This window comes from Camponotus vicinus, unplaced genomic scaffold (genome assembly GCF_025532165.1).
Source record: "Camponotus vicinus isolate PSW18456_S1 unplaced genomic scaffold, iyCamVici1.0 SCAF_7, whole genome shotgun sequence".
NCBI classification, from domain to species: Eukaryota; Metazoa; Arthropoda; class Insecta; order Hymenoptera; family Formicidae; genus Camponotus; species Camponotus vicinus.
This window is the reverse complement of record NW_028141979.1, coordinates 15,190,419-15,205,629: the sequence shown is the minus strand read 5'-3', so window position 1 is coordinate 15,205,629 and position 15,211 is coordinate 15,190,419. Positions and strand designations below refer to the sequence as shown.

General features: G+C 35.2%; 1 protein-coding gene across 5 annotated transcripts in view; it reads left to right on the top strand.

Annotated features, from left to right (window-relative positions):
* LOC145974574 (dynein axonemal heavy chain 6-like) overlaps nucleotides 1-15,211 on the top strand; it is a 424,968-nt gene that overhangs the window by 282,719 nt on the left and 127,038 nt on the right. The window contains exon 9 of one of the 5 annotated variants that reach the window (XM_083104485.1): nucleotides 8,492-8,529. The exons of the other annotated variants lie outside the window; for them this stretch is intronic. Coding sequence (XP_082960611.1) covers nucleotides 8,492-8,494 — 3 coding nt within the window. The 3' untranslated portion in view covers nucleotides 8,495-8,529. Of the gene's footprint in view, nucleotides 1-8,491; nucleotides 8,530-15,211 lie in introns of those variants that run through there. 5 annotated transcript variants of the gene reach the window in all.

The following is a 15,211-nucleotide window of genomic DNA, read 5'->3' as shown; positions in this document are numbered from 1 at the left end:
GTAAGTTGTAAAGCGAGGTCCACCTTGCCTACCGGCGGGGTGGTTGCGGGAGGGGGGGCCGAAGGCCCCCTTGCACCCCCCGCGCGCGTGTGTGTGTGTACACATACATTTGTGATTTTTTTTAATTGTATTAAATTGTATTAAATTCTATATAAATTTAAATTGTTTACCTTTTTTTTATTTACCTTTAATTTGCCTTTTTTTTGCGTTTTTCTTTATGTTTATTCACGTTTATAACTTTCAACGCGACAAGAGGTCTGTTATTGTACATGGTGTCCGAAAATTAAGTTCCATTTATAAAACTTCTTTTGTTAATAACTTTTTAATAAGCAACGAGCGACGGATAAAACCTCCTGCACGTTACTCAGGACAGTGACCTTGACAACATATGTCAAGGTCAAGGTCATTCGGGCTGGGTCTCCTAAACAGCAGTTTTACCATACGAAATTACTCGGGAAGATCTCCCCTAACATATTTAAAAATAAAGCAAATCGGAGAGGCCCCTTTTATGCATAATTACCATACAATTGTTTATACTTGCGATAAAACATCCAACAATCAAACAAGCATCAAGCTTCAATCGAAACAAGCGTCCCCCGCCCCGCAGCCCCCGCGCCACCGAAATCCCCTCTATCCCGCGTGACGTCTTTCCCCCGCGCCGCTGAGATCCCCTCGCGCCTCACCTCCCCTCCTGAGAGGACCTGGATTAGAACTCGCCTTATATCACTACTAACATTCAATGGATATTTATTATATATAGATACATTTATTACATGTATATTGATATTACATGTATATTTATTTTTGGATGGATATTGTTCGAGAAAGTTTGTATCATATTTTAAAGCAATTATATTTCGGAGAGAGAGCTTTCTCGAATATTCTCGAACGGAACGTTATTTTTGCGGATAAAGGCTGATTATTTGATTTGATTTCTTCAGGTTCTACATCAAAAAGTCAATACCTAAATTGAGACAAACAGGGTATCGGTGTCGATCTACGATAGTCGAAATAATCGAATGATCTGGATCGATGCCTTACTTGGATAATTCTACCGGGAGTCTTATTCCTTGTTCTCAAAAAGACTCACTATACGATCAGAAGTCACATGGAACACACGCGTTCACCTTGGTCCGTAAAAATATTACTTGATTCGCGAGTTGAAGTTCTAAACGCGCTCGGGTGGTAATAATCGAGTTGTTTTCTTTAATAAAATATTTTAATTCTCGGTCCGAACTCTTTTTATTTCGTCTACCTTTCTCACCGGCAAAAAAAATAAATATCTTTAATGTAGTCGTGTAAATCGAAGGCGCGGCTACATTAAATGGTCCTTCGAACCGAATCAGTGAGAGAGAGACGAACTTATTTGAAGTGCCTAGAGTGCGAGTGAGAACATTAAGGAGAGGATAAGCGAACTCATAAAAACTATCAAGTAAAAGAGGTGCGCGATATAACTATATCGGTACATTCCAGTTGTCGCGAAAATATTTCGTGCCTTGCAATACCGTTCGAGCCGTCAGCTGAGTGATACTGATTCATCATTCTCATCGTATTTCGTGAGTGCATTATTAAGATTCCGTATTAATGTCAGTGCAGTTCGCGTAATCCGCGTATTAAATATTAACAGCATAGTGCTCCTTAGCATATTGCCTATAGCGCCCTGCATAATCTACAGCGTCGCGCTTTACATACTTTTCTTGCGCTCTTTAGTGCGGTCTTAAGTTCGTCGTGCTTTTCAGCACATATATCTGCTCTGTGCGCTCTGCGTAATCCGCAGCACACACGTATATTCAAGTGTTGTGTACAGCTTAAGTGTAGTTTTTCCGTGTTTCTCAAACACATCCTTGCAACGGCAGCTCGCCGCGCATGTTCGCATGTTAATTACACTCAGCGTCTGTGCATTAAAAAGGACTTGAATTGTCCTCTCACTTGTGATCATGGCTGACGATCTGCAGGATCTCCTTATCGAGCAAGCAGCTATAATTGCTTCGATGAAGTGAATGCTCGCCAACTTCAAAAAAATTGGCAAGGCAAATATGACCCAATACAAGGCGAAAAATCGATTGGATCACTTAGAGGTATTATGGGATAAAATGCCAACGGCTACACGTCCGGCTTCTTCAGGTGACTATGACCGAGGAGCAACGTACCGTCGGACACTTTACCGCGAAGGAGTTTTATGACGCTGAGGATGCCTACCATGAAACCGTGGATTATCTCGCCGATCTTATTGGTAAACTCTCCCACGGCAATCAAAATGCTGCTTCGGTAAGCGATATCTCATTACGAGAATCTTCCAATATGATGTCTTTACAATTACCTCGCATCTCGTTACCGAAATTCTCCGGGAACTTCGTCGAATGAGAGAACTTTCGCGGACTATTCGAATCACGTTGGATCGAAAGAATCGTTGTCAAATACGCAAAAACTGCATTATTTAAAAGCCAGTATCACGGGCGATGCCGCGTTAATAAATTACATTCAGATTGCGGACATGAATTACAAGGCTGCGTAGAATCTACTTGTAGAAAAATATGATAATCAGCGCGCTATTATTCACGCTTATATTCACGCTTTTACAGAATTGCCGATTATGAAAACCGAATCTGCGGTCGAGCTAAAAAATCTGCGTGATACGGTTGCCGCGTCATTAGCCGCGTTAACTAATATTGGAAGACCAGTTGATAGATGGAATGATTTACTGGTTTATATTATCTCTCAAAAATTTAGTCCATACACTCGTAACGAGTGGAATCTGCAACGCGGTAAATCAAGCACTTATTCAACATACGAAGAAATTCGTGATTTTTATGACTATGCGTATTCGAGGTCTTACGGATCTTTCTAAGTCAAAGCAAGACGTAACGGCTAATAAAAATAAAAGTTCAAATCGTGTAAATAATGTAACCGCCAGTAAATGTTTAAATTGCTCTGGCAATCACCGTTTAACTCAATGGGATGATTTTAAGCGTAAATTTTTTAAGCGTAAATTTTTTAAGCGTAAGGAGAAGAGTGGTTTTGCTATTAAAGAGATCCCTCGACAAATTTCCTGTAATAAGAGCAAAACCCTAACAAGCTACGAACCTATTTTTTGTTTCGAGGGACTGGCCAATCCCTGACAGTAGAAATCTTTTCAGGGTCCGTAGTGATCTCCTTCTCTGAAACTACACTGGCCTAAATACTTAATTTCTCTTTTGAAGAAAGAGCATTTCTTCGGATTTAATTTCAAATTGGCAGAGCGTAAACGTAGGAAGACTTGCCTAAGACGGCTTAGCATTGCCTCAAAACTTCCATTGAAAATAATCACATCATTTAGATATACTAAACAAATTTTAAACAACAATTGTTGCAATACCTTTTCCATTAATCTCTCAAAAGTGGCAGGTTACACAGACTAAAAGGCATGATCGTAAAAAAACTGCCACAAATCATTTCCAACTGAAAATGCAGTTTTCTCTTTACTCTCCAGACTAATCTTTATCTATCAATATCCACTTTTTAAATCTAAAGTACTGGACCATGAATTTTCGGATAACTGATCGAGCATTTCGTCAATTCAGAGTATTGGATAGGAATCCTTTGTCGTTACTGCATTGAGTTTCCTATAATCAACGCAGAATCTAATCATCCCATCTTTCTTTCTAACCAAAACTGTTGGAGAAACCCAAGCACTCTGGGATTCCTCTATCACTCCCTGATGCCTCATTTCTTCAATAATTTTATCAACCTCTTCCCACATCCTTAAAGGAATACGCCGGGAAGTCTGCTTAATAGAATTCGACTTTTCCACTGCGACGTATATTATTATTATTTTCAAATTCTCGGGTGGTGGAGAGGATGAGAGCGAGCGAAACGTCGTCAAAAACACAAGAAACGAAAAGGATGGCGAGTGTTCTGTGCGAGCCGCGGCAAAGCGAAGGCCGTATCGAAATCTCGAAGTGGGTGCCAGATACGCTCTTTCACGTATCAATTCGCGAAACGACAAAATAACGCGACAAACGTTGCTTTTTTTGCTACGGGCTGACTAGCTCACCTACCGATAGAGGGGCAGAGTCTATGGAAAAGGGTGTTATAATTATTTTATACGAGGCTTCACGAAAATGGAGAATTTGACAAACACGACAGAATTTAATATTCATGAAAGGTCGACAATCAAATAATTTACGCGAACGTATTATAATGGTACATAAACGTATTATAACAAATTTATTCAAAGAAAGAAAAAAAAGAATTAACAAAATAAAGAAAAATAATAATCACATAAAATATAGAATATTTAAAGTGAACGAAATATTAACAATTAATGGAAATAATCTCCACGGAATTAACAAATAATAATTCAACAGCGGTGATCGTAATCCTGCGATAATATCTCGAAACTCGCAAAACGTGCAAGTCAGAGAGATCGAATATTCACGCGATACCGAAAATCTAAGAGAGCGCGGTCGCCTTCCTTATATTTCTTATACTGTTTTTACGGCCAGAGCGAGGCTGAACGGCGCATTGAAAAACGTAACGTGAATACAATAGCCAAAATCTCGCCCTAATTTACTCGCTCTGATTTTCGATGGCGACATTCGATAGCAATGGGTTGAAGGAATGCTTAATAATCTAGCGAGAATAATTACTTGACTTGCGAAGACGAGAGAGCTCGTTTGCGATGAGCACGGTCAATGCGATCGATCATCGATAGCCGTCGGACGCCGTTTACGTTGTTCTTATTAGATTTTTCGACATAATGCTCTTAATGTACGCGAATCTTTCGAAATTCGACAGTCTCGTAATTTGCCGTAATCTATTACGCACCGCGACACACGCACACACACGACAAATACCAAAAAATAGACGCTTATAATACAAAGCAATGGGCGCGACAAAGACAGAAAGATACACACGCAAACTCACGAAACGTGAAACTCACATACACTAATTATAACACAAAGATCGCACGAAGATTGATTACGGGGATGTCTTACGCGGTTTAGACAACTCTCTACGACAGCACGGACAGCGAACGCATTCCTCGCATTTACCGCGCACATGGTCGATATACGAATAACGGAATCTCATTCATATAATTGTATATCGTGAGCACGTGAACGTCGAACGTACTTCCTTAAGACTTTCCCCAAAAAATGGTCTAAAAACTTTTTCCAATTTCACCGCTGAAAGAAAGTCGGGTCCTAACAATCCTCGAAAATGTCCACTACAAATACCGAAAGTTCGACTGAAAATTTCCCTACTCTAATTGGACTATTACCCTAAACTTTACGGGAACTCCCTTCCCAATAGGATATTTCATCCTACAATTATAATCGAGGGAAAAACGTTGCCTATTGTAGGCTACTGAGAGTATATACATATTTGCGAGAATTTTCGAAATAACGGTAGCAAGTGGGAATGGGGGAATAAGCTCCTATATGTATGAGCGCGCGACAGACGAGCAGTGATGCCAGATTCCGACCTTTCGGTAGCATGGAGGGAGTAAGAAGAATGCATGGAGGGGATAATAGAAGGAGATAAAACATGATTCTCTCTCGCTCTTTTCTCACAGAGAAGAGCGAGAGAGAATCATGTTTTTGTATTATCCCCTCCATGCTACCGAAAGGCCGGAATCTGGCATCACTGCAGACGAGTCGCAGATTCGAGCGCCGATCGTGATTGAATACAGATGTAATTGAGTAAGAGTTATAAGATCTTCTAGTGTGCTAATAAATGAATTCATTATTTTACTTTGAGAAGACATTCCTGACAGACCAGTTTTCTACACTATTCTAACTAACCCACTTCTGATCACAGATACATCCGAATTCTACAAGAGCAAAATTGCTTATCAATAAAACTTTTGAAATGAAACATTTTCTTATTCTTAACATTAGTCTCTATATTACATAAATATTTTCTTAATTCTAATGGAGTATCTCCTTTGTTTGTCGATCTTGCCCCAACTAGTTCGACTAGGCCTAGGTTTCCTTCTTTAAGGAGGGACACTCCGCTCGAAAGTGGCCCGTCTTGCCGCACTACCAGCATTCTTTTAGTCTTTAGTCCATTGTAATTTTTATTTTTATTAAAATTAAAATTAGATCTTTTCCCCAGATTTTTCCTTTCTTTATTTTTATTTTCCTCATTATTTTCCTTCTTATTTTTGTTGCCAAAATTATTAGTACTGTTTCTGTCTTTTCTATTAAAATTAAAATCTTTCTGCCTCTCTAGATTACTTTCTTGTATCACTTTAATGACTTTTGCCCTCTGAACGGCCACCTTCCACACACACTCGTTTCGTGTAAAAAGTTAAAAATTCATGCGGGAACATTGAACTTATTTTGGATAAATCTGCATAAACTGCACTCTCAGGGACGTTAAATATAGCATGAACTTCCCTTTATCTTAATAATCTAACCCAAATCTATTTCTAATTTAAAACATATTTGGTTTAAATTAGATATAGATTTGGATTAGATTATATCTTTTGGAGTCTTCTGGTTATATATATGGTTTTTTGGATGTGTTGATGCAATGGGGGTTACGCCCCCTTTTCTAAAAGGAGGGAGCGCAATCCGTTGCATCAACACATATACTTTCAAGATAAAGGGAAGTTCATTTTATATCTAATCTTAACTTTCACTAAGAGTGAACTTTCCTTCGTCTTGCAAAATACATGCGTGGATTCCGCCTCCCCTAGGGAAGGGAGTCTACTTCTAGAAAATAAAATTTATAAGAAATTACAATAATAGATCGTATAATTTCGCAGTGAAGACAAAGAGTGGTCCGGTTTGGAGTGGATCTCATTTCATGTAAAAAGCTAAATCCCATGCGGGATTATTGAACTTATTTTGTAAATAACTTTGTAATAAACAATGGGAAAAAAGATAAATAAAGTATTATTATTATTATATTAAATTAAAAATAGAAAAGAAAAATTAGAGAATGACAATTCTTATAAAAAATAAAAAATAAGTAATCATAAAATGAAAAAAAGAGCCATTAGAGCTTGGACGCAATTATTAGTGTGTAATAATTAATACAATATTAAATGTAAAAAAACATGTTATTAATCAAATGTCTCGCTCCTCTGTACTTCTCAATGATGACAAAACGAATAAAATAAATTTGAATAAACAAAAATAAACGAATGGAGAACAAATCTGGAGAATATATATAAAGCTATTAATATAAATAAAATAAAAGTCATACCCCATTGATAACAAAGAGACGCAAACATAATTTAAAGCCGAATGACAAAAATTAGAATAAAATTAGAATAAAATTAGAATAAAAAAGAGATATCAAGATGAAAAACATTGTCCTACAAATGAACTGCATAATTAAAACGCAACGAGCAATGCCATGATGTGTGAAAAATACATTAAACAGCTTAATATATCCTCATATTTATGTAAAGCAGCGGCAATTCTATTAACTTCAAAAATTCGTCGAAGATGAAGCCCATGCTTCCAAAGTAATAGTGTGGTACGATAGTAAACATAAAATGCGAAAAGCTGTATTCCTATGAAATAATATTTAAGAATAAAGATTATCATAAAAAGAATACGATTATTTGCAAAAGATTTGACTTCCATTTCCGGTAGGTGTAAGTGTGCACGTGGCGGTTATATAATATTATAATAATATTATTATAAGCGACTAAAAGTTGTAACGACGCATAGATCATCTTTACTAATTTTAGAATTAATATTTCATTTTCACGCATGCTTTCTTTTCACTCGCCCGCCTCTTCGCTTTTTCTCTCATTTGACTCGTTCTCGCTCACACACTCGCTATCTCGCTCACATACTTACTGTTTCGCTTGTAAATTCGCTTTCTCACTCTCACACGCATACGCTCGTTCTCTCGCTCGCTCGCACTATCTGGCGCATGCTATCTTCTTCGCTCGCTCGGTCATTCATTACCTCTCTCGTATACACTCGTCTTACTTGAGCGGTCCACCTAGAAGGGGAACCTTGAAATGCGATCGGCCGGGTATATAAGCCAGCCTGACTGGCACACCGGCATCAGATCCCGTCCTGCGATCCTATCAAACCATCCGATCAGATCTCCCGAAACCAAGGTGTCTCTCGGACTCGCTTCCTGCTACCCGGGCCGAGGTGCTTCTTGGCTTAACCGGGTGTCTCCGGCTTCTCGAGCTGATGTAATGTCTCAACTCTATTTGACAGCACTGTGTTATAGTTTTAAGTTGCGCTGTTTCCATGTACCGTCCACTGCGCTTACCTGCGAAACACGCCTCGCATGCACTTGCATTCATTGTCCTGCTTCCGTACGTATACCGCTAGATATAAGATCGTCTGTACATAACATATCACCTAGAGATAAGAAATACATCGCGCTCATACACACACATACACACACACACGCATGCGCACACATACACCACTTGTAAATAGTGTAAATAGTCATTAATAAAGAATCATTTTCCGTATGCTCACTTGATTCGCTTGATTGTAAGCTTAATTCTCTCCTTTTTCGCAAATAGTGACAAACCGAGTTGACCCGGAGCGTCGAGAGAGGCGATCATATTACAAAGTTTACGAAGAAAATAGATGTGTAGTATAAAGAAGAGTAAATGCAATAGCGAGAAGTACTTGTCAGTGAGAGGGAAGCGGTAGAAAAGTAGTATTAAAGAGAATTGAGAAGAATAAAAAGAACGGTGAGAGTGAAGGTTAGATAGAAGAAAAAAAATAGGATAGGAACGACATACAATAATGGACAGGTGTTGTACAGATGCAAATGGAAAGGGGAATAAAACAGAGAACATGATGGAAAAGGGTTAAGGGGATCCTAAAGCGACGGGCAAACTCCTACGGATTAGCGCCCCCATCTAAACGTAACTAAAAATGTCGATAATATCGATAATATCGACATTTTTAGTTCCGCCATTACCGACATTATTGTTTGAAACATGCATAATAGAAAATGCAATCTTTTGCATTGCGTTCAATATACTGAAATGAGACAATATATATTTTTATTGATTTATATATTCATGCATAATATATTTTATATATGTATAAAATGTATATATTATATATATATATATATATATATATATGTAAATATATTATACATATAATTATTGTATATGTACGTGTTTATATATTTGTAATATAAATTTACAAACATTTACAATACATTATATATTTATCTCATCGCGACAGAATAATGAATTTATTCATTTTTTCAATTTACAATATTCTGAATATTGTAAATAAAGAGTAGGCCCCTCCATTGCCCATTCTTGTGAGACGCAACCATATATTTTTTTTTCGTCTCTCCAATTTTAATTAATAAAGATAATCTTTGCATTGAGATTTTTTTCTTGATGATATTCTTTTGCACATTATGACAAACTTTTTGAATACAATGATAAATCTTTATCATCGTTAGTATATCGTTATAATCGATATGATCGAGAGCTCATTGTCAGTAATATAAACTTCTTTACTATACATGTGAATGTTTATATATTTTTAAGACATAAGTACATGTGTGTGTGTGTGTGTGTGTGTGTAATTATGATGTAAGCATATATTAAAATTTATATTTATATAAATGTTAATATAAATATTTATAAATGCAAATACATATATATCCTCTGTCCAAATATACCTTCTCCAAAATATTGCAACAAAATTTTTTGACAGTTACAATATTTTGGATATTTATAATATAGAAAGGGCCCCTCCATCGCCCATTCTCGTGATAACGCAACCAAAATGTATTATTTATTTATTTCGTCTCTCCGATTATAATTTCTAAACATTGAGGAATATTTTTTGCTCATATACTTTTATGAATATTAGGACACATTTTTGAATAATAAATTACTTATCACTTCGGAAAAGGCAACAGTTTATTGCTTTCTATAATTGTACAAAAATGTTCTCTCATGCATTTAACATTTTTGGAATATTTTTCCTCGCAAGGATTGCCTCCTAAGACTATAGTTGTGGCGAAAGCTGCAGCATAAATTCCACAACTCGTCCCATCAGGTTGTGTTTCAACCTTTTCAAAAATTATGTCACTTGAGCTTACAGTCGGATAACGAAGACGTATGTAATTTTTTTCTTTCGCTACCAATTTATCGTATGTACAGCCAGGTAAACTATCGTACACGCGAAGTTTGGTGCCGTCAAAGAAAATACATCTCCAGTGATTACTACAATTTCCTCCAATTATTTGTAAGCTTTTGTCACTATGACTAGCTACAATTATGTGAGGATATTCTAAATATAGCACACTTTGTGTTTCGAAAGAAGAAGTTTCTCTTACGATGCGTAAAAATAAATCCAATGATTCATCATTTAATTCACTTGTTATAGGCAAGACATTATTTTTTACTGAAGAAAGGGAAGCAAACGTGTGATCTAAGAGTCTTTTATGTTTTATCATAACGTCTTCAGTTATATCTCTTTTGCTACTTGAATGACTTATTATAATACAGTCATTGTCTTGCTCTTTATTCGGAACAATAGTAACAGTATCAGTGATTGTTACTTCCTTTGGCGAAACGTTCGGTTTGAGTCGTTTGCTCTCTTCCATGCCATTTTCGCTTTCTGTAACATTTCGTCTACTTGTTCGACATAATTTTTTTGCTGCTTCTTCTTTAGCTTCCATAATATATCTTGGATTTCTTATTGGCATATATCTATTATGACGACTGTCCAAGATTTCTGGAAGCATGCATTCGTTATAGAAACGTGTTAAAAAAGGCAGCATTCGATTTCTCCAAAAAATGTTGTCTTTATCAATGCGCAATATTTTCATGCTTTTTGGCGTCCAAACAGCAAAAATGCAATATTCTCGCTTTGTTATGTTCAATTGACCTTGAACTTGGTAAAAATATCGGTGATTCTAATTCATTTTATGTGGATTTTTCTTATCAAAGATGCCTTTCAAAGAAGGCAATGTCTCAATGGCTTTTTCCGCTGTTAAATTTTCAGCTGACAAAGGACATTTGATTTCCACCAGACCATTTTCATCAATAAGTCCGTCAGGGGAAGCACCCAAGCATGGATTTTCAGTATCAATGAATAATCCACAAGGTTTTATTTCTTTATTTAATTGTATGGCCAATTCTTTCCTTGCTACTTCTTCATTGTCGCGACCATATTTTGTGGCTACGGTATCAATGAAGGAAGGATATAAAATGGCTTTTACTGTCGCTGCGCAAGACGTTGTCGGCCTCATGCGACATATGGTTCCAAAATTGGATGCCGTCATTATTTCTTGTCTCAATGATAACCATAGTTGTGATTCACTTTGCTTTCTTGTATCGAGTTCAATTTTTTGCCAGTTCATCGCATTTTCCAACAATCTTTCTAAATGGTTTTGCTGAAGTTGTTGGAATATATCGGATGGAAGATCCGGTTTTTGCGATTGCGGACCGTAATGACGATCTGTTCCTGGCTCTCGTTTAAATTTCTTTTGCCTTCCTTGTGCTTCTCGAGATTCTCTGGTTTTTGCAATTTTTATTTGTCGTCGCTTTTCCAAGTTCTCGACAAAAATATGGAATTGTTAATTGCAAATTACATATTTCTTCTTCAAAACAACTATGTGTTTTCTTTACACCAATTGATTCCTCTCATTATTTTGTACGTAAAAGTATTAAGGTAAGATAATCGAAAAATGAATATTTTACAAGATATTTTACAGTTTATGTAAAATTAAGAAATTATTTCAAGCCTCATAACTCAAAAAGTACTTAACGAAAAGGTACTTAATTATAGTGTTTTGGAAAGCTCTCGAGATAAGCTACAAGAGTGTGCAAAAATATATAGGGTGTTCCATTTAAAAAAATTGAAGTGACCTTCAAATGACTCTTTAAGATAAAACCAATGGTACCATCTTATGGCCCCCTCGAAACCATACAACTTTTGTCGAAAACGTTTTTCTCTAAAATGCTTAGTTTTTGAAAGAAAAGGAGTGTACGGGTGGTCTAGGACACCCTGTATTTCATATTTTTTTTAAATTACTATATTTATTGTTTATTTATTTAAAATAATTTAATAATTTAATTCTAATAAAATATTAATAAACATAAAAAAATTAAATGATAAAAAGGTCCGTTAGATAAAATCAAATAAAAAATTAGTCAAAAGGACCATGCAATAGGTGTAATGCAAGAATAGACAATTATATCAAATCATGTGATGAAACATTTGAAATTATTTATTTAACAAAACAAACGCTGCATTTTGATCCAATTCGGATCCTTTTCAATGCCGAATAACGAAGTTATAAGAATAAACATAAAAATAAAAGTAAAAGAGTAAAAACACAGTATAGTGTACATAAGTTTCAGAAACGCAAAAGCGCGAGAAAAACGATGTTTACAAAGTGAAGAGGGTCGAAAGTAAATACGCAACATAACAGAGAAATTGGAAAATTAATTAAATAAGAGCGCAAACATTATTAACATTCATGATCGAAACGCGCTGCTCACAGCTTCTTTGTTGTTTATTACGGACATAAGATTTTTTATTCAGATTTTTCTTTTGCAATATTTCGATCATGAATGTTAATACTTAGCGCTCTTATTTAATTAATTTTCCAATTTTCCGTTATGTTGCGTATTTGCTTTTGACCCTCTTGACTTTGTAAACATCGTTTTTCTCGTGTTTTTGCGTTTCCGAAACTTATGTACACTATACTGTGTTTTTACTCTTTAACTTTTATTTTTATGTTTATTCTTATAACTTCGTTATTCGGCATTGAAAAGGATCCGAATTGGATCGAAACGCAGCGTTTGTCTTATTAAATAAATAATTTTACATGTTTCATCACATGATTTGAAATAATTGTCTATTCTTGCATACATTACACCTATTGCGTGGTCCAACAAACCTTTTGACTAATTTTTTGTTTAATAAACATAGTTTGAAAATACTATAAAAAATTAATTTTACTAAATTTTATTAATTATTTATAAACAAGAATGAGGAAAACAAAAAAGATAATATGTCGAAAAATAAGGATCAAAAATCTATATAAGTGCCGCAAATGACAATATATTGATCGTTAGCATTGATTGTGATTGCAAATGTTGAAAACTAAGAAAAACTAAATGTTGAAAATGAAGAAAAAAACAAGAAATAGTTGTATCTCTCTCTATCGATATCTTATACTCAATATTCAGTGACGCTCGATGCGAACGATCAATCATATATCGCTTTACGGTTTTCCTTTGCCATTCACTCATTCACTCTCTCAATCATTTATTCATTCATTCTCTCTTTCGTTTGCTCATCCTTTTTATAACAAATGTGAATATATGATAATATGACTAACCTTTTCATCCAGCCTTTTTTGAAGGAAACTCGACGGCGATTCAGAGACAAATGTTTGTCATCATATTTCCGTCCCATTGTATGGACACACTATTATAAGAACTACACTATAATACACTAAAAAAATTAGTAATTCTTTTCCACTCGTTTTCTGAACACGTAACAACGCGCTATAAAGGTCGGTTCTAGCGCTGTTTTCTTGTTTCGCGTACTGATCGCGCGACTGTGAGTCTTTACGCGTAATCAGATGATCGCAAGCGCACGCATGTGTGTGTATGTGTATGTAAGTCGACTTACTCCGCCATTCACACTTATATCTAACATTTTTTCGATTTGAAAATAATTGCAATGGATTAATAAGATTTTTACGGTTAGAATGACACCAAACACGACATAAGTCGGATCATTTTTAATTAAATATGTAATTAAAATTTAATAATTAATTTGATTATAAATGATCCGATTTATGTCGTGTTTGGTGTCATTTTAATCATAAAAATTTCATTAATTCATTGCAATTATTTTCAAATCGAAGAAATGCGACATATAAAAATTTTATTTTCCATAGTAAGATGACATATATATATATATATATATATATATATATATATATATATATATATATATGAAGATAAGAAAAAGCGAGCCTTGCGAGAGAGACTTCGGAACTCTTTGATGATTCGTCATCTCGCCTGCTCCTTACTCCTTGTCGCTCTCGCTTCAAATCGGAGACCTTTCCTTATCTATAACAACTGAGGGATTTAAATATCGTAAAAATTAAAATTTGTATGTCGCATTTTTTCGATTTGAAAATAATTGCAATGGATTAATGAGACTTTTATGATTAAAATGACACCAAACACGACATAAGTCGGATCATTTTTAATTAAATATGTAATTAAAATTTAATAATTAATTTGATTAAAAATGATCCGATTTATGTCGTGTTTTATGAGGCTTGAAATAATTTCTTAATTTTACATAAACCATAAAATATCTAGTAAAATATTCATTTTTCCATTATCTTACCTTAATACTTTTATGTACAAAATAATAAGAGGAATCAATTGCTGTAAAGAAAAAAAGGTTTTTTAACAAAAATATGTAATTGTTGATTGCAAATTACATATATTTTCTTAAAAACAACTGTTTTTTCTTTACACCAATTGATTCCTCTTATTATTTTGTACATAAAAGTATTAAGGTCAGATAATCGAAAAATGAATATTTTACTAGATATTTTATGGTTTATGTAAAATTAAGAAATTATTTCAAGCCTCATAACTCGAAAAGTACTCAATGAAGAAATATTTTATTATAGTTTTTGGAAAGCTCTCGAAGTTAGTTGCTACAAAAATGTGCAATAAAAAATATAGTGTTCCATTTAAGAAATTGAAGGTGACCTTCATGTGATCTTCAAATAACTCTTCAAGGTCAAATGGTACCCTCTTATGGCCCCCTCGAAACCATACAACTTTTGTCTGAAACATTTTTCTGTATCTCTCTTAGTTTTCCAGATATCCGCCTAGGGCGATTAAAATGCCCCACCCTGTATATATTATTATATTATTAGTTTAAATAATGATTCAGATCATTTTCATATTTATAGTGGGACATATTTGTTACGGTAAAAAACGTATATATAAGTTGCATATACGTTTTTCTCTGCCTTACTTTACGTCCATGACTACGACAGACGTAAGCGCTTACGTCCATCCGCCCCGGAAATCTTCACGAGGCGCGAGCCGAGCGGCCGCGCCAGAAAAAGATTGCGAGAGCCGTAGCGAAATCTCCGGAGAGACGAGCCATTATCCTTTTTCGCGCTAGTATTGATTATTTTTTTTGTATCATTTTTGTACGTCGGGCAACCCGCCGGAGGGAAACCAGAAGAGGCCCAAGAGGAATCA